The 21,515-nt window shown below is 44.7% G+C and overlaps 1 protein-coding gene across 1 annotated transcript in view; it reads left to right on the top strand.

Moving 5' to 3' along the window:
• Positions 1 to 800: 800 nt before the first annotated feature.
• The window catches only part of VPS51 (VPS51 subunit of GARP complex), a 23,730-nt gene continuing 3,015 nt past the window's right edge, over positions 801 to 21,515 (top strand). Inside the window, exons 1-5 of the mRNA XM_007462020.1 lie at positions 801 to 1,025; positions 1,516 to 1,645; positions 20,494 to 20,640; positions 20,722 to 20,941; positions 21,044 to 21,512. Coding sequence (XP_007462082.1) covers positions 801 to 1,025; positions 1,516 to 1,645; positions 20,494 to 20,640; positions 20,722 to 20,941; positions 21,044 to 21,512 — 1,191 coding nt within the window. The remainder of the gene's footprint in view (positions 1,026 to 1,515; positions 1,646 to 20,493; positions 20,641 to 20,721; positions 20,942 to 21,043; positions 21,513 to 21,515) is intronic.

The raw sequence follows: 21,515 nt of genomic DNA, 5'->3' as shown, positions 1-21,515 counted from the left end.
TTTCCCTATCTTCAGCTCTTCACCTGGGTGAACAGCTGTACCTTTGTCCCAATCGGAAACCTGAGAATTATCCTCAACATCTCCACCTAACCCCTCCGTCAGCACATCCCATCAGTCACTTAAGATGTGCCAACTGTGTCTTCTAAGCAGCGTATAATAGGAGTTCTCAAGTTCAAGTGCACCAGAACTACTTGACTTAAAAAAAATAAGCTAGGTCTGAGGGGAGCCCAGAGTCTTTGCAACACGCCACAAGTAATTCTGAAGGCAATTCTGGTGCACGTCAGAGGACCAGGCCTTGAGAAACACTGCGCTAGAGGCACTGTGCAGCACTGTACATGCATTTAATCCTCACAGCTCCCTTGTGAAATATGTACCCCAATATTAGGAATGGGGGAAACTGAGCTGCTACCCCCGTAACAAGGGAGTGGCAGGATGCCAGACATACCCTCTCTGGCTCCACGGCCCGCGCTCTGTCCACTGCATCTAGGGACATATTCCGCAGCCCCTGTCTGCGGGGGTGCAGGGTTGGAAGCCACGACTCGTTCTCCTTCTGGGAGGACAGCGACTCGACCAGTTCCCCAGAATCCTTCCTGCGAAGCTGGGGGAACCCGGGGCTCTGGCGGAACTTCTTCGCTCGGGGAGGAAAGGTGCGGGGGAACTCCAGTCTCGAAGGACCCAGGGCTGCAGGGGGACGTTTCACCCGAAGGACTGCCTTGTTTCAACAACAACTTTATGGCTCCCGGAAGTACCTCCTCCCTATCCCCTGCCCAGGCTCACGCCTGTGGGTTGCACTTGGAGCCATGGCGGCGGCAGCCGCAGGACGTGGCCCGGGCTGTGGACCTGGGGACTCCCCAGAGGGGCCCGAGGCGGGGGCTCCGGAGCGTCGGCGGAAGGCGCACGGGATGCTGAAGCTTTACTACGGCCTCTCGGAGGTGGAGGCGGCGGGGCGCCCCGCGGGGCCGGACCCCTTGGACCCTACAGATCTCAATGGGGCGCACTTCGACCCGGAAGTGTATCTGGACAAGGTGTGTGTATCGGGAGGGGGAACAGGCCCCCGATATATTGCACCCCACATCACGCCTGCGACTTTGTTGCGGGGGGAGGGTGGGGCGAGGGAAGAGGTGTTCATAAAAGCAGGATGACCCTGGGCCGGGCAATAGGGGCAGAGCTGGAAGTTAAGGGGTCGTGGGCAGACTTGGACTGGCCTGAGATGGTGCGAAGTCTGAGGTCTCCTGGGCTGATGTTCTGATAGACCCGATATAGGGGGCGTGGCCCAGGCGCTGACAGGCATAGGACTGGGCCTTGGTTGCAGCTGAGTATTTCAAATGCCGACAAACCCCAAATAGGGTCTGACCTGGTAACTCCTGAGCTATGCCACTTATAGGTTCCTTGTCTGAGATTCCTGGCAGGGGTGGGATCAGGGTTTACTTGCAGCAAAAGCCTACCAGTTAGGGGCAAGGCTGGGGGGCATGAGTGCCCCCTTGTCCTGGATACTAACCACCTAATTTTCTCCAGCTGCGAAGAGAGTGCCCACTGGCCCAGCTGATGGACAGTGAGACGGACATGGTGCGGCAGATCCGGGCTCTAGACAGCGACATGCAGACCCTGGTCTATGAGAACTACAACAAGTTCATCTCAGCCACAGGTGATTCCTACTGGGGCACACTCCTCACAGTCCCACATCCCCCAGTTTCTCCTGTGTTGGGGAAGCCAGCAGAGGATTTAGAGCAGACCCAGATTCTAGTCCTGCCCTGACACTAATCCACTCTCATCTTTCTCTCTCAGAGCTTTCGTGGTTTGATGACTATTGAGGTGATAACTGTTCTCAGAGGGTTGTTTTGAGGACCAAAGGGGAGAAAAGGACAAAATGAAATTTTAAAAAGAATCGAATTTACCTGAAGCACTTAGAATCTCTGACGCTAAGGATGCCTCAGTAATGGTTAGTTTCTCTCATTAGTGGTAGCTTTCTTCTCTGGTTCAGGTCTTTCTCGAGAATGGGCCTATCTCTCTCTCTTTCAGTCTTTCTTTTTTTTTCTTTCTTTTCTTCCTTTCTCTCTCTCCTTCTTTCCTTCCGTCCTTCCCCTTTCCCGTTTTCCCTTTCTTTTTAAATGAAGCAGAGATAGAAAATGTATGACATTAAGGGACAAACATCATATAAAGTTTTTTTTTTTTTCCCTTCTGTCCCCTTTATTCTCTATTCAAGATGGTACTAGACAATGTTCAGTATCATCCACACTAGCTTCTGTCCTGTGTTGGTGAAATGCACTGTTCAGATTTTTGGGACCCACATGTACTTAGTCCTAGAGGCAGATCCTGCAGGTCTACCTGCAGTCTATGGGAATGTCTGTCCTCTGAGTGAGATGAAATGAACAGAAGAATGGGGTGACCTGACTGTTGTTTTAAAATGACCCCTCTGTCCACTTGTTGAGAGTGGACTATAGGGAGGCAAGGATGGCAGAGACACCCATTAGGAGGCTATTATAACAGTCCACGCAAGATGCTGGTTGTATGGACCAGGGTGGTTACCGTGGAAAAGTAGAATGGCTCAAGATTCTTAAAAATTTGTTAGTTGAGGGATCTGGAATTCAGAGAAGGCTGGAACTTGAGGTACATGGAACAAGATGAGATCTCCTGGGGGGAGTGTACAGAGAGAATAGGTCTGAGGACTGAAGCCTGGTGCATCCTAACATTCAGAAGTCATGAAAATAAGGAAAACCTCACAAATCTTCTTTCTCAAAGAAACAAACATTTGGGAACGTTTGAGAACAACCCAGACCATGGGTGTCTTAGAAGATAAATGAAGAAGGCATTCCAAGAAATGGATTGATAAGCTTGACCAATACATTAGCTCATGGAGTGCTCATCAGTGGTGCAAGAGAGGGAAAAACTGCAGAAGCAAAGTCCTCAGGAAAGAGGGAGGGGATTGAGCAGTGCACATCGGAAAGGCTGGCCTTAACAGAAGGTCAAGAGCTCATCTACTGTAGCAGGAGGGAAAGCAGACTGTGGGCAGAGCCAGTCAGGTGGATAGGTGTGGTAGAGTTTAACTAGAGACCTTTCAGAACACATTAAGGAATTTTCCATTTATCTAAAGAGTACTTAGCTAATTAAAGTGTTTAGACAAATGAGTGATGTGATTTGTGTTTTGAAAAGATCCCTCTTGTCCCTAGCTACATTGAAAGGAATAAATTGGAGAGGTGGCTGGGGTGAGGCCATTTCAGTAGTCCAGACCAGAGATTCTGGGAGCTAACACCAGGATGATAATGGTGGGGATGGACAGTGATGAGTGAATTGAGAAGTGTTAGGGGGCAACATCGACAGGACATGCTGTTGAGGAGCTTTTGGTGTACAGAATGACCCAAGTTTCAACTTGAATGCTGGATGGTGGATGTGGTGCCCAAGAAACTGCAAGAAGATCAGGTGTAGGAAAAGGAGCATAATCAACTAGGTTTTGTTTTGTTTTGTTTTTTTAAGGGGAGCAAGGCATGGAATAAACCTGGATGAGCCTGTGGGGCCAGATCATGAAGGCCTTTGTAAACAAAATAAGAATTTTGGTCTTAATCATAAGAACTCTAGAGATCCATGTCAGATAATCACAGCATCTCAGTATGGAAGGAAGCTTGAGGGGGTCTAGTCCAATCCATCTCTTTCCTCAGAGTATCTCTAAGGAGTGGCCTTCTGACTCTTGCTAGAAGTGGGGAACCTTTACCTAGTCGTGAGAACTCATAACTCTTTGAAAGAACTTTGAGGCGAAGGGAGCTAGGTTTTGAGGTTTTGGAGCTGTGCATAAGGAGCTAACAAGAAGGCAGATGCATATGTGGCTTTGGAGCTCAGAAGAGAGATCTGAGCTAGAGGAATAAGCCTTGGAGGCAGCTGTGAAGAGGAGAGTTTAAAGGGAAGTGTGGGCAGGGTTGCTTAAGAATGGGATAGAGCCTGAGAAAAGGAGAGATCCCAGGGCAGAGCTTGGAGGAATGCCTCCGTTTGATGGCCATGGGGAGGAGGAGGGTGAGCCTGTGATGGAGACAGGAGTAGTCATAGAGGGAGAGTGGTGTCAGTATGAATATACATTAATTCAACTGATTCATTCATTTATTCAATCGCTTGTCAAATATTTGCCTGTGTGCCAAGTACTATTCTAGGCACCAGGGATATAGCAGTAAATAAGACAGTTTCTCAGCTGTCACAGAATATACATTCTAGAGAAAGAGACAGATAATGAAGAAAGAAAATAAGATCAGTTCACTTCAACAAGAGCTCTGTAGAAAATGAAACAGGATAATATATTAGAGAGTGGGTGGTTGGGACTGATTTAGAGAGAGTGGCAGAGAAAGACTTTTCTAAAGAGGTCACAGTTAAGGTGAATGATGAAAAGTTGACAATGGGAGGATTTGGGGGCAGAGTGGCCCAGGCTGAGGACAACTTGTGCAAAGGCCCTGGAAACTCTACGACCAGAGCAGGGAGAGCAAGAGTGTGGGGGTGAAGGGAACGGTGTCTGACTGCATAGGATATACAACAAGGGTGGTGAGGTTTTTCTTTTCTTTTCTTTTCTTTTTTTAGGTTTTTCTGAAATGGCCAAAAGTAAATATTTTTGGTCAAAATAGTGGGCCATCTGGTTCTGTCACAACTACTTATCTCTGCCATTATCATGAAAGCAACTACAGACAGTATAAATGAATGAGCATGGCTGTATTCCAGCAAAACTCATTTACAAAAACAGCCCTGGCATCCAGAGTGACATCAACAAAAATAGTAGAGTAAGTGCATTTGAAAATATCCCCTCCATGAAAGCAACCCTAAAACTGGCCAAAATGGTTAGAATAAGCTTTGTTAGAACTCTGGAAAGTAACCAAAGGTGTGCAGCAATCAGAGGAGCATTTATTCAAGAAAAAGATTTGAATCATGGTAAAAATAATGAATCCTATGGCATTTTAGCTTGTCCTAGCCCCACCATTTCCTCTCCAGCTTAGCAGTAGCCTTGAAAAATAGCCCATACTCCAAATACTAGAGGGAGCAGAACAAAGCTGGAGTTCTTTCAAAGCCTCATGCCCAAAGAATTGTCATTATTTAACCTGTCTGGTGATTTCCTGAAACAGTCCACCCCATAGGTTTGTCTTGACCTGGAGGTCACCCAGTGCTAAAAGTCTCTCACCAGGGCTTCCCTGGAAGCACAGTGGTTGAGATTCCACCTGCCCATGCAGGGGACACGGGTTCATGCCCCGGTCCAGGAAGATCCCACATGCCGCAGAGCGGCAACGCCCGTGAGCCATGGCTGCTGAGCCTGTGCGTCGGAGCCTGTGCTGTGCAACAGGAGAGGCCACAACAGTGAGAGGCCCACGTACCGCAAAAAAAAAAAAAAGTTTCTCACCAGAGTTGTTTGTCAAAAACAATTACAGGCAAATGGTGTGTCTGTCTGAAGTGATAGATAACACTTGGGCAAACAGTAGTACTAACCCAAAAGCTTAAAAGGAAAAGCTGAGGAATGAGATGTCCCTAGGGGCTTTGACAAGCTCTGACATATTATTAGGAATCTTGAAGGCCACAAATGTGTAGGGTAGTACACATACTTAAGAAAGACCTGAGAGACTTCCCTGGTGGCGCAGTGGTTAAGAATCTGCCTGCCAATGCAGGAGACAGGTTCGAGCCCTGATCCAGGAAGATCCCACATGCCGCAGAGCAACTAAGCCTGTGTGCCACAACTACTGAGCCTGTGCTCTAGAGCCCATGAGCCACAACTACTGAGCCCATGTGCCACCACTACTGAAGCCCATATGCCTAGAGCCCGTGCTCCAAACGAGAAAAGCCACCACAATGAGAAGCCTGTGTACCACAATGAAGAGTAGCCCCTGCTTGCCACAACCAGAGAAAAGCCTGCATACAGCAACAAAGACCCAATGCAGCCAAAAATAAAATAAAATAAATTAATTTAAAAAAAAAATCCACCTGCCAGTGCAGGGGACATGGGTTCAAGCCCTGGTCTGGGAAGATCCCACATGCTGCGGAGCAGCTAAGCCCGTGCGCTCCAACTACTGAGCCGTGCTCTAGAGCCTGCGAGCCACAGCCATTGTGCCCGCGCACCCTGGAGCCTGTGCTCAGCAACAAAGAGGAGCCACCGCAATGAGAAGCCCGTGCACCACAACAAAGAGTAGCTCCCGCTCGCTGCAACTAGAGAAAGCCTGTGTGCAGCAATGAAGACCCAACACAGCCAAAAATAAATAAATAAATAAATAAAATGGTTTTTTTAAAAAAAAAAGGAAAGAAAGAAAGACCTGAGAACGTCCTAAGCTCTCACTTCTGGCTTACTTCAGGCTCAGTGCAAGCAGAAAGTGAAGGTTAAGGGAGAGTTGTAAACCTCCTGGCTGGGTGTTTAAGGTATGCCCCAACACACACACACACACACACACACACACACACACACACACACACACAGCCCCTCAGTAAATACTAGGAGATTTATTAGTACTAGATATTTAAGGAGATCCTTGTCCAGTCATTAGCTAATCACTGAGCTAACCAAGTAAAGGTTTCAGTGGCTATACACAGTAAAGAATACAAACTTTACAGAGTTGGTTCAGAAACGAATTAGTACAGGTTTAGTAACTCTGAAAACGAATTAGACAAACAGTAGCAACAAGCAGCAACAACAAACCCTGGGGAGGAGAGAGGATCTGATTTCCAGAGTTGCCATGTTTTATCAATATTATCTAACATGTCTGTTTTTTCAATAAAAATTTATGAGACATGCAAATAAAGTAGAAAATTGGACCCATACACAAGAAAAAGCAGTAGAAACTGTCCCTGAAGAAGCCCAGACGTTGAATTTACTACATAAAGATTTAAATCCACTATTTTAAATATGTTCAAAGACCTACAAGAAGCTGTATCTAAAGAGCTAAAGGAAGGCATAAGAATGTTTCACCAAATACAGAATATCAAAGAGGAGAAATTATTTAACCAAAGAACCAACTAGAAATGATGAAGCACCACAATGAAAATGAAGAATTCACTAGAGGGTCTCTATAACAGATTTGAACAAGCAGAGAAGGAATCAGCAAACTTCAAGATAGGTTGGTTGAAATTATTCAGTGTGAGGAATAGAAAGAAAAAAGGATGAAGAAAATTGAACAGAGCCTTAGAGACATGTGGGACGCCAAGTGTACCCACATATGCATAACGGGAAGAGTGAGAGGAGAGAGAAAGTAGCAGAGGAATATATGACGAAATAATGGCCCAAACCTACCCAAGTTTACTGAAAAACATTAATCTACACATCCAAGAAGCACAACAAACTCCAAGTGGGATAAATGCAGGGAGATTCACACCTAGGCATATCACATTGAAACTGCTAAAAAAAAAAGAGAGAGAGAGAAAAAAAACTTGAAAGCATCAAGAGAAAAGTGACTCATCACATACAAGTGATACTCAATAAGATTAACAGCTGATTTCCGGTCAGAAACCGTGGAGGTCAGAAGGCAGTGGATTCACATTTCAAAGTGCTGAATGAAAAAAATGTCAACGAAGAATTCTATACCCAGTAAAAATATCCTGTAAAAAAGAAAGAGAGGGACTTCCTTGGTGTCACAGTGGATAAGACTCCACGCTCCCAATGCAGGGGGCCCGGGTTCGATCCCTGGTCAGGGGACTAGATCCCACATGCATGCCACAACTAAGAGTTTGCATGCCACAACTAGGGAGCTCACATGCCTCAACAAAGGAGCTGGTGAGCTGCAACTAAAGGAGCCCACCTGCCGCAACTAAGGAGCCCACATGCTGCAACTAAGACCTGGTGCAACTAACTAACAATGAATAAATATTTTTTAAAAAAAGAAAGAAATTAAGACATTCGCAGATAAGTAAAAACTGAGAGAGTTCATTATTAGCAGATCTTTACAAGTAAAACTAATTTATTAATAGTTATATATAATAGCAAGTTTAACTGGTTAATACTAGGCAATATTTGTTGAGTGTTTAATATAAAGCTACACTGATTGAACTGCTTACATATATTAATTAATTTAATTCTTACACATCTATGAAGTAGTTAACTATATCTCCATTTTACAGATAGGGAAATCGAGGTAATGAGATGCTAAATAACTTGGTCAAAATTTTATAGATAAGACATAATGTTTAATGCCTTGTTTCAAACGCAAAACAAGTCCAAAAGTAACTTTAAAAAATCAGATTTTTTTGTTCTAGTACCTGTAGTAGCTTTTGAAAGAACTGCATTTCTATAAAAGACAAACATTATGCATAATAAATAAATCCCTAAATGAATAAGTTTTATGTTAGACTATTGTTTAACAAGTGAAAAATAAAATCATGACAATCAGAGAGTCGACAAATAGACTAAAAAAAATACTGCCATAAAGGAGACATAATAATTCAAGAAAATCTAGTAACCTGGGACCACTTGGTGTAGGAACCAACAGCTCTATCAACCTCTGCAGTCAATGGCAAATCATTATCTTTGCAAAAAGTTTATAAAGTTTATCCAGAGTTAAGAAAACAGTCTAAATTACATCCACAATATTATATTTAAGAAAATAGGGGCAAGGTTTATATATCCAAAACATATTTAATGAAAACCCATGCCACTCACTTCCTACAGGGGAAAAAAATCCTTAGTATTTGTGTGAGTGTCCTATGGTTGCTATAACAAACTGTCACAATTTTGGTGGCTTAAAATAACAGAAATTTTAAGAAAATAACAGAAATTATGGTCTCATGGTTCTGGAGGCCAGAAGCTCAAAATCAAGTTGTCAGCAGGGTTGCACTCCCTTCAAAGGCTCTAGGGGAGAATCTTTCATGCCTCTTCCAGGTTCTGGTTGACTTAAAACATTTCTTGCAGTTGCACCACTCTAACCTCTGCCTCTGTCTCCACATGGCCTTCTCCTGTGTCTGTGTCTTTATTTCTTTAATGTCAAGTGACACTGAGGTGGCTAGATGATAGGTCAGATTTTGCCCTCTAGTCCCATTAGTTGTGACTGGGAGTGAAGAGGTGGCAGTCGATGACTTTATGGTATAAAACCTTTCTATTGCAGAAGAGAGACTTGTGGATCAGGAATTGGAGTATGGCCAGGGCAAGTAACAGTGCTTTGACACCTGCTAGTATTGGAGGGTCTCCTGCTAAGCAGGTGGGGGCCGGCTTTGGCTCACTTGTAGGGACAAGGACACTGGCAGTGGCAGTTCTTACTGGCGTGAGCCCTCGTGAAGGCTGCCGTTTTTTCACCAATATCTGGCCCCACATAACAGCCTGTAGGCTTCTGTAAATTGAATAGAATTGAGTCCAGAAATAAACCTGTACATCTATGGTCAGTTAATTTTTTTATAAGGATGCCACAGTTACTCAACAGGGAGAATAGGTTTTTCAGCACATGGTTGGGATACCTGGATAGCCATATCAAAAGATTGAAATTGGATCCCTACCTCACACGCTATACAAAAATTGACTCAAAATGGATCATAGACCTAAATATAACAGCTAAAACTAAACACTCTTAGAAGAAAACATGGGTGTAAATCTTCATGTCCTTGGATTAGACAAGAGTTTGTAGATATGACACTGTGATTTGTGATTTATAATAAGAAATATACATTTGGTCTTTGTGCGCCATCCCTGGCATAGCTCCTAACCCCTTGTAATTTCCTATATGAGAGCCTTGTTAAGAATATTTAGTTTTGTTCCCAGTTCCTGAAATAGCTCGAGTGAAATAAAGTGACATGGATGTCTTTTGGTGTTTATATAACAAGCCCTTTTCAACCACACCTGAGTTAATGTTAATGAGGTGATCTTTGGAAAACTCCTAGACAACCCATGGATGGGGGCAGGTTGCCAGCAGAACCAACCATGTGATTAGAGGGTTGGAACTTTCAGCTCTACCCCCCAGACCTCCAGGAAGGGGAGAGGGGCTGGGGATTGAATTCAGTCACCAATGGCTCATGGTTTAATCAATTATGTCTATGTAGTGAAGTCTCCATAAACACCCAAAAGGATGGGTTGGTGAACCATGTGGAGGTGTTGGGAAAGTAGCATGCCCAGAGAGGACATGGAAACTCTATACCCCTTCCCACATTCCTTGCCCTATACGTCTCTCCCATCTAGCTGTTCCTGAGTTGTTTCCTTTTGTAATAAAACAGTAATCTAGTAAGTAAACTGTTTTCCTGAGTTTGCTGAGCTGCTCTAACAAATTAATTGAACCTGAGGAGGGGGTCATGGGAACCTCCAATTTAGAGCCAATCAGTCAGAATCATAGCTGACAACTTGGACTTGTGATTGAAATCTAAAGTGAGGGAGGATAGTTTTGTGGGACTGAGTCCTTAACCCATGAGATCTGACGCTAACTCCCGGTAGATGGTGTCAGAATTAAGTTAAATCATAGGATGCCCAGCTGATGTCACAGAATTGCTTGATGAGTGGGAAACCCACACATCTGGTGCCGGGTGTGAAGAAGTGTTGAGCGTAGAGACACACGGGAGTGGGCTTTACTTTGTAGCCGCCAAAAGCACAAGTAATCAAAGGAAAAACATCGGATAAATTGAACTTAATCAAAATTAAAATCTTGTGCTTCAAAGGACACTATAGAGAAAGTGAAAGGACAGCTCACAGAATGGGATATAGCTAATAAGGGTCTAATGTCCCGAATATGCAAAGAACTTTGATTAAGTCAGCACTAAAAAGACAACCCTATTTAAAAATGGACAGGGGCTTCCCTGGTGGCGCAGTGGTTGAGAATCCGCCTGCCAGTGCAGGGGACACGGGTTCGAGTCCTGGTCCGGGCAGATCCCACATGTCACGGAGCACCTAAGCCCGTGCGCCATGACTACTGAGCCTGCGCTCTAGAGCCCGCGAGCCACAACTACTGAGCCCACATGCCACAACTACTAAAGCGTGCGCGCCTAGAGCCTGTGCTCTGCAAGCAAGAGAGGCCACCGCAATGAGAAGCCCCTGCACCGCAACGAAGAGTAGCCCCCACTCACCCCAACTAGAGAAAGCCTGCACGCAGCAATGAAGACTCAATGCAGCCGAAAATAAATAAATGAAATAAATAAATTTTTAAAAAATGGGCAAAAGATTTGAATAGACATTTCTCCAAAGAAGATATACAAATGACCAGCAAGCACATATAGAGGTGCTCAACATCATTGGTTATTAGGGAAATGCAAATCAAAACCACAATGAGATAACCACTGCACACCCACTAGGTTTTCCAGAAAACGGAATAGAACAAATGTTGGTGAAGATATGGAGGATTTGGAACCCTCTACATTCCTGGTGGGAATGCAAAATGGTGTACCCAAAAACAGTTTGGCCATTCTTCAAAAGGCTAAGCATGGAGTTATCATGAGGCCCAGCAGTTCCACCCCTAGGAATACACTGAAGAGAATTGAAAACATATGTTTACAAAAACACATACACAATTGTTCATAGCAGCGTTATTCATGACAGCCAAAAAGTGAAAGCAGTCCAAATGGCCACCAATTGATGAATGGAAAACAGGTGTGGTCTATCCATACAATGAAATATCATTCTGCCATAAAAAAGTATGATGTACTAATACATGCTACAACTTAGGTGAGCCTTGAAAACATGCTAAGTGAAAGAAGCCAGACACAAAAGGCCACATACTGTATGTAATTCCATTTATTTTATTTTTTTGGTATTATTATTAATTTATTTAATTTATTTTTGACTTTGTCGGGTCTTAGTTGTGGCACGTGGGATTTTTGTTGAGGTGTGCACGATTTTTCGTTATGGCGTGTGGGCGCTTCCTTATGGTGCGTGGGCTTCTCTCTAGTTGTGGTGTGCGAGTTTTCTCTAGTTGTGGCGCACAGGCTCCAGGGCACGTGGGCTCTGTAGTTGTGGTGCACGGGTTCCAGAGCACGTGGGCTCTGTAGTTTGTGGCACGTGGGCTTAGTTGCCCCACGGCATGTGGGATCTTAGTTCCCTGACCAGGGATCGAACCCACCTCCCCTGCATTGTAAGGCAGATCCTTTACCACTGGACCACCAGGGAAGTCCCTGATTCCATTTATTTTACATGTACAGAATAGGCAAATCCATGGAGACAGAAAATAGATGAATGGTTCCCAGGGACAGAGGTGAGAGTGAAATAGGGAGTGACTGCTAAGGGATACAAGGTTTCTTTCTGGGGTGATGAAATATAGAATTGGATAGTAATGTTGGTTGTGCAATCTTGTGAATATAATAAATATACTAAGAACCATTGAATTTTATGCTATGTCAATAGCCCAGTTGAAAATCAAAAAGCCAAACCGCTATCAAGCCAGGTTTGACCCGCAGGGTACATAGTTTGCCAACCTTTGGCCTAGACACTGCGTTTGTTTATGTAATAATGCATTTATCTGTTCTAAAATTGGAAAGGTCCCAAAGGTTGTATAGTGAAAAGCCTCTTCCCATTCCTTTCCCCAGGTAAAGACAAAACAATCTTTAATGGTAAACTTTACTGAAGATTAACAGAAAAGTGCACAGGTCATAGTGGCCAGCTCCTGGAATTTCACAAATGGAACACCTCTGTGCAGTCAGCACCCCGGTCAGTCAACAGCATGACCAACAAGGCCCCCTCCAGTCTCCTACCATTTACCACCCACTCTCCTCCCAAGAAGAGTTTGCCCTAGTTGCAAACTACTTATCTTAGCAAAGCTTGAAAGAGTTCAGGGATGTACGGCGTAGTCTTTATTACTCAGTGGTGTGGATGTTTTTTGTTTTGCCGTGGTGCAACTTTTATTTCCATTTAAATGGCTCTGTGGCTGTGCATTCAACAGCAATGCCACCAGTACTAGGTTTTCTTTTATTCTGTTTTAATGACAACTTAGTTTTTGGATTTTTTTTTCCCTTTGAAAGTCAGATGCAAGTTTCCTTTCTGATGTAGTACCTAAATGTCATGGTCCCAAACACCCACTCCAAAACGAATCTGCTCCTCTGATGGTAGCATTTGACAGCCCTGGAAGGAGGTTGTGTCATAGGTTAAATAGTTTGTAAGCAAAAACAAGAATTCACTGGGGGAAGACGAAACGCCTCATGAACTTGCAAGCCTCTTCATGATCGTCAGCCCGTGAGCCTTCTGGTACCTGAGCTTCCATCTTTTGCCTTTGCTCTGGTTTTATTCAGTTGTTTTTTTTTGTTTTGTTTTTTTGGCTGCATTGGGTCTTGGTTGCTGCACACGGGCTTTCTCTAGTTGGCTGCAAGTAGGGGCTACTCTTTGTTGCGGTGTCCGAGCTTCTCATTGCAGTGGCTTCTCTTGCTGTGGAGCATGGGCTTCAGTAGTTGTGGCTTGAGAGCTCTTGAGCACAGGCTCAGTAGTTGTGGTGCACGGGCTTAGTTGCTCCAAGGCATGTGGGATATTCCCGGACCAGGGATCGAACCTGTGTTCCCTGTGTTGGCAGGCAGATTCTTAACCACTGCGCCACAAGGAAAGTCCCTTTTATTCAGTTTTTAACTGCACGGCACTGTCTGTGCTATGTCCACTAATTCATTATTTGTGAATTGGCAACAGTCACGATTTTCCAAAAAAATATAAGTAACTCCAACCAGTAGCCCCAAAGAGTAGTATAGACGTTTCATATTATGGGACTTTATTTTTTTAGTTACCTTCCTCTCTGTGGAATCGAAGAAGGGTGAATGGTCTTGTCCCACAGACTGCGTTGCTAACATGAGAAGTTCATTTTGTGATTCTTGGTCTACCTCTTCATGTAACTTTTTAAAAAGTCTCTTAATTGTTCTGTAGGTGTTAGCTCTGTGAGTTCTTATGCATTTTTTTGTTTGATTTTTTCCAGCTATTTTTTCCCTGCATATTTTGTGTTTGTCTGTTCCTTTTTATTGTCATTGTCATTGATGTTTTTCTCCTCACTTTGCCCAAGTTGGGTTGCTGCCCCAATCCTGCTCAGAGAACATTCCCACAGTCCAGGAGCCACACACAGGCCAGGTGTGGGTGTGCGAAGGCTCACAAGTGACTGCTGTTAGATATTGCCATATTCTTTTCCGTAAAAAATGACCTGTTTGCACAACCACCAGCAAATAGGAGAACAGCTCTTTCCGTACACCCTGGCCAACACTAAGTTACTAAAATTTTCAGTCTTTGACAATCTGAAAAGTAGTATCTCTGTAGTTTTTTTTTAATAAGATTATTTTTTTACATATTTATTTATTTGGTTGCACCAGGTCTTAGTTGCTGCACGTGGGCTCCTTAGTTGCGGCAGGCAGTCTCCTTAGTTGCAGCTCATCAGCTCCTTAGTTGCGGCACGTGGGCTTCTTAGTTGTGGCATGTGAACTCTTAGTTGTGGCATGTGTGGGATCTAGTTCCCTGATCAGGAATCGAACCTGGGCCCCTTGCATTGGGAGTGCAGAGCTTTATCCACTGTGCCACCAGGGAAGTCCCTCTGTGTAGTTTTAATTTTATTTCTCTTGTGAGGTTGAACATTCTTTGTATGCTTAAGAGCTGTTTGATATCCTTGTCTGTGATGTCCTTTTCCTATTTTTCTATAGAGTTGTTCTTTTCTTTTTTTTTTTGGCCATGCTGGGCAGTTTGCGGGATCTTAGTTCCCCAACCAGGGGTTGAACCCACGCCCCAGCAGTGAAAGTGCCAAGTCCTAACCACTAGACCGCCAAGGAACTCCTGAGTTGTTCTTTTTCATAATGATTTGTAAGAGTTCTTCACATATTAGGGAAAAGTAGCCCTGTATGGTATGATTTGCAGTTCTTTTAAAGTTTGTTTTGATTTAGCTCATGGTGGTTTTTGTTGATCAAACAATTTTATTAATCTTTTCTTTGATAACTTCTGAGTTTGAGGTGTTTCTAAGCAAGACCTTTTCCATTCCTAATATTATTTTAAAATTCTCCCTGACTTCCTTCATGTACTTTTGTGATTACATTTTAAAATCACATTTAAACTTTGATCCCTCTGCTCTGTGTGTATATAAGGTGTGAGGTCTGAGTCCATCTATATATATATATATATATATATATATATATATATATAGTTGTTGTTGTTGTTGTTTGTTTGTTTGTGGTACGCAGGCCTCTCACTGTTGTGGCCTCTCCCGTTGTGGAGCACAGGCTCCGGACGCGCAGGCCCAGCGGCCATGGCTCACAGGCCCAGCCACTCCGCGGCATGTGGGATCTTCCCAGACCGGGGCACGAACCCGTGTCCCCTGCATCGGTAGGCGGACTCTCAACCACTGTGCCACCAGGGAAGCCCCCAACTATATTTTTATTTCAAATTGCTTTCCAGTTGTCCCAACACTATTTAATAATTCATCTTTTCCCCACTGACTTGAAATGTTACCATTATCATAATAGTAAATTTCTTTATGTTTCTAGATTTTTGAAAAACCTTCTGTTTTGTTCAATTTATCTCTAATTGTCCGTGTACCAGTGCCACACACTTTAAGTTACTATAGCTATAAAGCTGCACGTTTTAAATTCTAGTAAGGCTAGTTCCTTCTTACTCTTTTTCACTTCCAAATTTTAGCTCCCCCTTCTTATTTTTCCACCTCTTCATCAAATTATACTTAAAAAAAAAAAGGAGGGGGGTCTCTTAAAGTTTTACTGGATCAAGTTAAATTTCTAGGGAGAATCAACATCTTAGGTTTTGGGGCTTCCTGTCCAAGAATGTGGTATGTCATCACACTTCTTCAGGCCTTCTAGTATGTTCCTCAGCTTATAAAGATTTCTTTATGTAAATGTTGAACATTTCTTAAATTTATTTCTAGATATTTTGATCTTTTAAAATTGCTATTTAAAATGGGTCATTTTCTACTGTATCTTCTTATTACTCTGTGTGAATGTTGTTGCTTAATTCTATAGGTTTTTTATATTAATTTCATGTTCAGTCACCTTACTAAATTCTCTTATTGTTTGTAGTAGTATTTTCAGTGATTTGTTTTTTAGAGTTTTCAATTTATGCAATTATATCATCTGCAAATAGTGATAATTTTACCTCCTTTACAATTTTTGTATCTCTGTAATATATTACCTGAGTCTAATTGTGTTGACTAGTACCCCAGAACAATGTTAGACAGCAGTGGTGATCATGAACCTCCTTGCCATGTTTCTGATTTTAATGGGAATTGCTTCTAGCATTGCCTCATTAAACATGATGCTGGTGTTTGGAGGTTAGGGAAATATTCTGCTGTTCATATTTTATTGAGAGTTTTTAAAAAAATCAAGAATAGACTTTGAATTGTCTTTCTTTCATCTCTTAATATGGTGAATTATTATCGAGATCCTCTCATATTGAGCTGTCCTTGCATTCCTGAAATAAAAACCATTTGGACATATTTGTCAATTATTCTTTTAATACATTGCTGGATTCTGTTTGTTAATTTATATGTGTATCTCCATTTATTTAATTAATTTAATTAATGTATCTATGCATCTCAATCATAAGATATGAATGTGTCACTTTCATTTTTGAGCTATTTTTGTCACATTTTTGTATCAGTGTTATGTTTCTTCCACAAAGTTAATGTGAACGCTTTTCTAATTTTCTCTGCTTGAGTACTTCTTACACAGAGCTTTGGAATGAGCTGCCCTTCAGAGCTATGGCAGCACCCCCATGACATCCTCTGGCACCTTTGTGTGGGGGGGAAGGAGAATCTTTCTTTTTTTTTTTTTTTAATTTTTAAATTTTTGGCTGCATTGGGTCTTCATTGCTGCACACAGGCTTTCTCTGGTTGTGGTGAGCGGGGGCTACTCTGTTGCGGTGCGCAGGCTTCTCATTGCGGTGGCTTCTCTTGTTGTAGAGCATGGGCTCTAGGCGTGCGGGCTTCAGTAGTTGCAGCATGTGGCCTCAGTAGTTGTGGCTCGCAGCTCTAGAGCACAGGCTCAGTAGTTGTGGCGCACAGGCTTAGTTGCTCCATGGCATCTGGGATCTTTCCGGACCAGGGCTCGAACCCGTGTCCCCTGCATTGGCAGGCAGATTCTTAACCACTGTGCCACCAGGGAAGTCCTGGAGAATCTTTCTTTGACAACATTCTCAGTTCTCTCTGTTCATGTATTCTTGCTCTTCTGGAATCCATTTAGGTAAATTCTGTTTTTTTGTGGCAAATTATCCATTTCATCTAGGTTTTCAATTTCTTTACACGGAATTGAGCTAAGTTGTATCTTGTGATTTTTAAAATATCTGTGTATTTGTGATTGTTTCTCCCCTTATTTCTTATTTTGTGTATTTTTTTCCCCATTTAAAGATTAGGGTAGGGCTTCCCTGGTGGCGCAGTGGTTGAGAGTCCGCCTGCCGATGCAGGGGACACGGGTTTGTGCCCCGGTCCGAGAAGATCCCACATGCCGCGGAGCGGCTGGGCCCGTGAGCCATGGCCACTGAGCCTGTGCGTCCGGAGCCTGTGCTCCGCAACGGGAGAGGTCACAACAGTGAGAGGCCTGCGTACCCCAAAAAAAAAAAAAAAGATTAGGGTAGCTCACATTTTATATTTTTTTTTTTCATTTTTTTTCAGTGACCCTGATCTTTGATCTATTTATTAGTTCTCCCATTTAAAAAAATAAATTAATTTCTGCTTTCAGCTTTATTAATTCCTGCTTTCTTTTTTATTTTTCTGCTTTCTGTTTCTGGTTTCTTTTGTAGTGCTTTTTCTAACTTCTTGAGTTGGATGTTTATTCTAATTAGTACTATAAGAATTTAAGACTGATTTCCTCTGAACATTGCTTCAGCTATATCCTATAGGTTCTTATAGTGTTTTCATTGTTGTTATTTTTTACATATACAGAAATTTCAAGTTTGATTTCCTTTTTGATCCAGTAGTTGATAATAATGAGGTTTTCTCTAAATAATGGGATCTCTTTATTTTCTAGTTTTGTTATTAATCTCTAATTTCATTGCATTGTGATCAGGGAATGCTTTCTGTACCATTTAGTTTCTTTTCTTCTGTAAATTTATTGAGATTTTCTGTATGACCTAATATGTGGTAAGGTTTTGGTGTATTTTATGGAATCTTGAAAAGAATAAAAATCAAATAGGCCTTCCATATTAATGATATTATTTAGGACTTCTGTAGCTTCATTTGGTTTTTGTCCTTTTGGTCTGTCACGGATTGACAGAAGTGGATTAAAGTCTCCTATAATAGATATGTTTCTGCTTCATCCTCATTGCTTTCATTTATGCATATTGATGGTGAGTTCCAGAGTGGAATTAGGGAAATTAGTTGGGAAATGTTAGTAGTAGTTGGACAAGAGATGATGGGGGCTTGGAAAGAAAATGTTGGAGGTAAACCTTATGCAACTTGCCAATGGACTGAATGTAAGGTAAAGGAGAGATAAGAATCAAAGATGACTCTTAAGAAATGGCCAGGAGGGCTTCCCTGGTGGCACAGTGGTTAAGAATCCGCCTGCCAATGCAGGGGACACGGGTTCGAGCCCTGGTCCGGGAAGATCCCACATGCCACGGAGCAACTAAGCCCGCAAGCCACAACTACTGAGCCTGAGCTCTAGAGCCTGTGAGCCACAACTACTGAGCCCGTGTGCCACAACTACTGAAGCCCGCATGCCTGGAGCCTGTGCTCCGCAACAAGAGAAGCCACTGCGATGAGAGGCCTGCGCACCGCAACCAAGAGTGACCCCTGCTCGCCACAACTAGAGAAAAGCCCGCGTGCAGCAACGAAGACCCAACCCAACGCAGCCAAAAATAAATAAATAAAATTAATTAATTAAAAAAAATAAGTAAAGAAATAAATGAACAGGAGCCAAAATGGAAAAGGTTAGTGGAGGAACAGTTTTGGGGAAAGTCAAGAATTCTGTTTTGCGTATGGACACCAAGGCGGGAAAGTGGTGGGGAGGGTTGGTGGTGGGATGAACTGGGAGAGTGGGATTGACATGTATACACTAATATGTATAAAATAGATAACTAATAAGAACCTGCTGTATAAAAATAAATAAAATTAAAAAATTAAAAAAAAATTCTGTTTTCAACATATCATATTTGAGGTGCCTGTTTGCCATCCACATCAGGATATTAAGTAAGTTGTTAGGCAGGGCTTTGGTCAGGACTGGAGGCAGAAATGTCCAAGTCATCACAGCCGTGGGACAGGATGAGACTCCCTCAGGGATCTATTCACTCTGCAGGTTTGGAAGGAGTTGATGTTTGCTTGTATTTTCTCTATGAAGTGTGAATCAAGGTCACCATTTGAGAACTGGGGGCATGTATTGGCGTTTTTAGGACTGAGGACAAAATGTTATTTTGGAAAATGGAAACACAGACTCACTAGAAGGTTTGGAAGGACAGCTCACCAGTATGCAGTGCTGCTTGGGACTTAAGTCCTAACTTTAAAGGGAGGCCAGTTGGTATGATTTTGTGGCTCATTTTCAGCTGTCATTCTTAGGGAGTGGGTTGGTAATTGGGCTTAACCTGTGGTAGGGTTCTGCCGACAAATAACGGGGGGCAGAGGGGCAAGAGGTGCAAGGGAGCTTGCAAATGGGTGCTGATGCTCGTGGAGGACCACAGATTCTAAGAGGAGTGAGGAAGGAAGTGCAGCCATGAGAGGTATTACAAACAGTGACCAAGTGGTAGGGCCGCTGGGTCTGGAGTTACTGAAAAGGCCAAAGGATTGTTAGGGTTGGGTCAACAGGGTGAATGATCAGAATTACAGAAGGTGGTGAGGCTTGAAGCTAAGGTTTTAGAGGATGCAGTTCTTAGCAAGGGCAGGGAGAGTGTGGCACAGATGAGGCAGATGTAAGAATGCATGGAGTTGAGGAGGTCAGCAAACGGAGAGTCAAGAATGTCCAAAGGCTCATCCTTGTGTATGTTGATGTCCACGAGGAGGTGTGGCCGTGATCTGGAACTGAGGGGCGTGGCAAAGAGGACAGTAAAGATGGCAACAAGAAGGGGTGTCATTTGATGTCATGGTCTTCAAAGAGGCTGGGGTCTCAAAGGGAGGAGGAGTAGAAGCTATCTAGAAGTGTTAAGGGGCCAGACCCTGAGGCACCTGGGTTGAAAGGAAGAACAGCCTCCTTAGGCAGGTTTCTGTCAGGACCAAAGGGAAAGAACCCTTCAGGGAAGGTCAGCCATGTTCCAGAAGGAAAGGGTTAGGGAGGTCTGGGAAAGAGGTAAGACTGAACAAGTATTTCCTGTCTGTCCCATGGCAGGCAGGGTGCTGGGCATGGAGGATGCCCTTGGGAACGAGCAGACAGGTCCCTGCCAAGTGCCCTGTGCCCTCCTTTGGATCTGGGCATCTTCTGAGATCAAGGACTGTGGCTTCATGGGCATCTCCCCACTGCACTGGGGCTAGGGGCACGCACGGGGTGTTCAGAAAACGTCTGCTGCACTGACATAATGACACCTCACCCCCATTTATAGTGACCAAGCACCACTGCAGTCCTTTTCAAGCACCTAATCATCAACGTGACCCTCGAGGAGTGAGCTCAGGCGCGTTTGGGAAGGGGGCGAGTGTGTGTGAGGGCATCTCAAGCTGAGTGTTCTGCCTGTGCCCGTAGTCATCTGCCTTTCCCCCTCTTGCGCCCTTGTCCTCCTAGACACTATCCGGAAGATGAAGAACGATTTCCGGAAGATGGAGGATGAGATGGACCGGTTGGCCACCAACATGGCAGTGATCACGGACTTCAGCGCGCGCATCAGCGCCACGCTGCAGGACCGCCACGAGCGCATCACCAAGCTGGCAGGTGCGGCCCGCCCCAGAGCTGGTGCTAAAGTGGGCCACCCCCATGGCGTTGGGGCTAACACCACCTACCCCTGTCCCCCAGGGGTCCACGCGCTGCTACGAAAGCTGCAGTTCCTCTTCGAGCTGCCCTCGCGCCTCACCAAGTGCGTGGAGCTGGGCGCCTACGGGCAGGCGGTGCGCTACCAAGGCCGCGCGCGCGCCGTGCTGCAGCAGTACCAGCACCTGCCTTCATTCCGCGCCATCCAGGACGACTGCCAGGTCATCACGGCCCGCCTGGCCCAGCAGCTACGGCAGCGCTTCAGGTGTGGGCCCTGGGCCCTCACGCCACACCCGCTGGTCTCCTGGGTCTGCCCCCGCCCCGAATTCTGTCTTCTTGCCCTTCACCTCCCTCTCCCTTCCCGCAGGGAGGGCGGCTCTGGCGCCCCTGAGCAAGCCGAGTGTGTGGAGCTGCTGCTGGCCCTGGGCGAGCCTGCGGAGGAGCTGTGCGAGGAGTTCCTGGCTCACGGCCGAGCGCGGCTGGAGGAGGAGCTGAGGAGCCTGGAGGCGGAGCTGGGGCCCTCCCCTCCGGCCCCCGACGTGTTAGAATTCACTGACCGTGGCGGCAGCGGCTTCGTTGGGGGCCTCTGCCAGGTGGCGGCGGCCTACCAAGAGCTGTTTGCGGCCCAGGGCCCGGCGGGTGGCGAGAGGCTGGCAGCCTTTGCGCGGGAGCTGGGCAGCCGCTACTTTGCGCTGGTGGAGCGGCGGCTGGCTCAGGAGCAGGGTGGCAGTGACAACTCCCTGCTTGTGCGGGCGCTGGACCGCTTCCACCGGCGCCTGCGGGCACCCGGGGCCCTGCTGGCTGCTGCCGGGCTGGCAGAGGCCGCCACAGAGATCGTG

Source organism: Lipotes vexillifer, unplaced genomic scaffold (assembly GCF_000442215.2).
Source record: "Lipotes vexillifer unplaced genomic scaffold, Lipotes_vexillifer_v1.1 scaffold1129, whole genome shotgun sequence".
NCBI classification, from domain to species: domain Eukaryota; kingdom Metazoa; phylum Chordata; class Mammalia; order Artiodactyla; family Lipotidae; genus Lipotes; species Lipotes vexillifer.
Note: the sequence above shows the minus strand (reverse complement) of the source record. Positions and strands in the feature narration are given on the sequence as shown.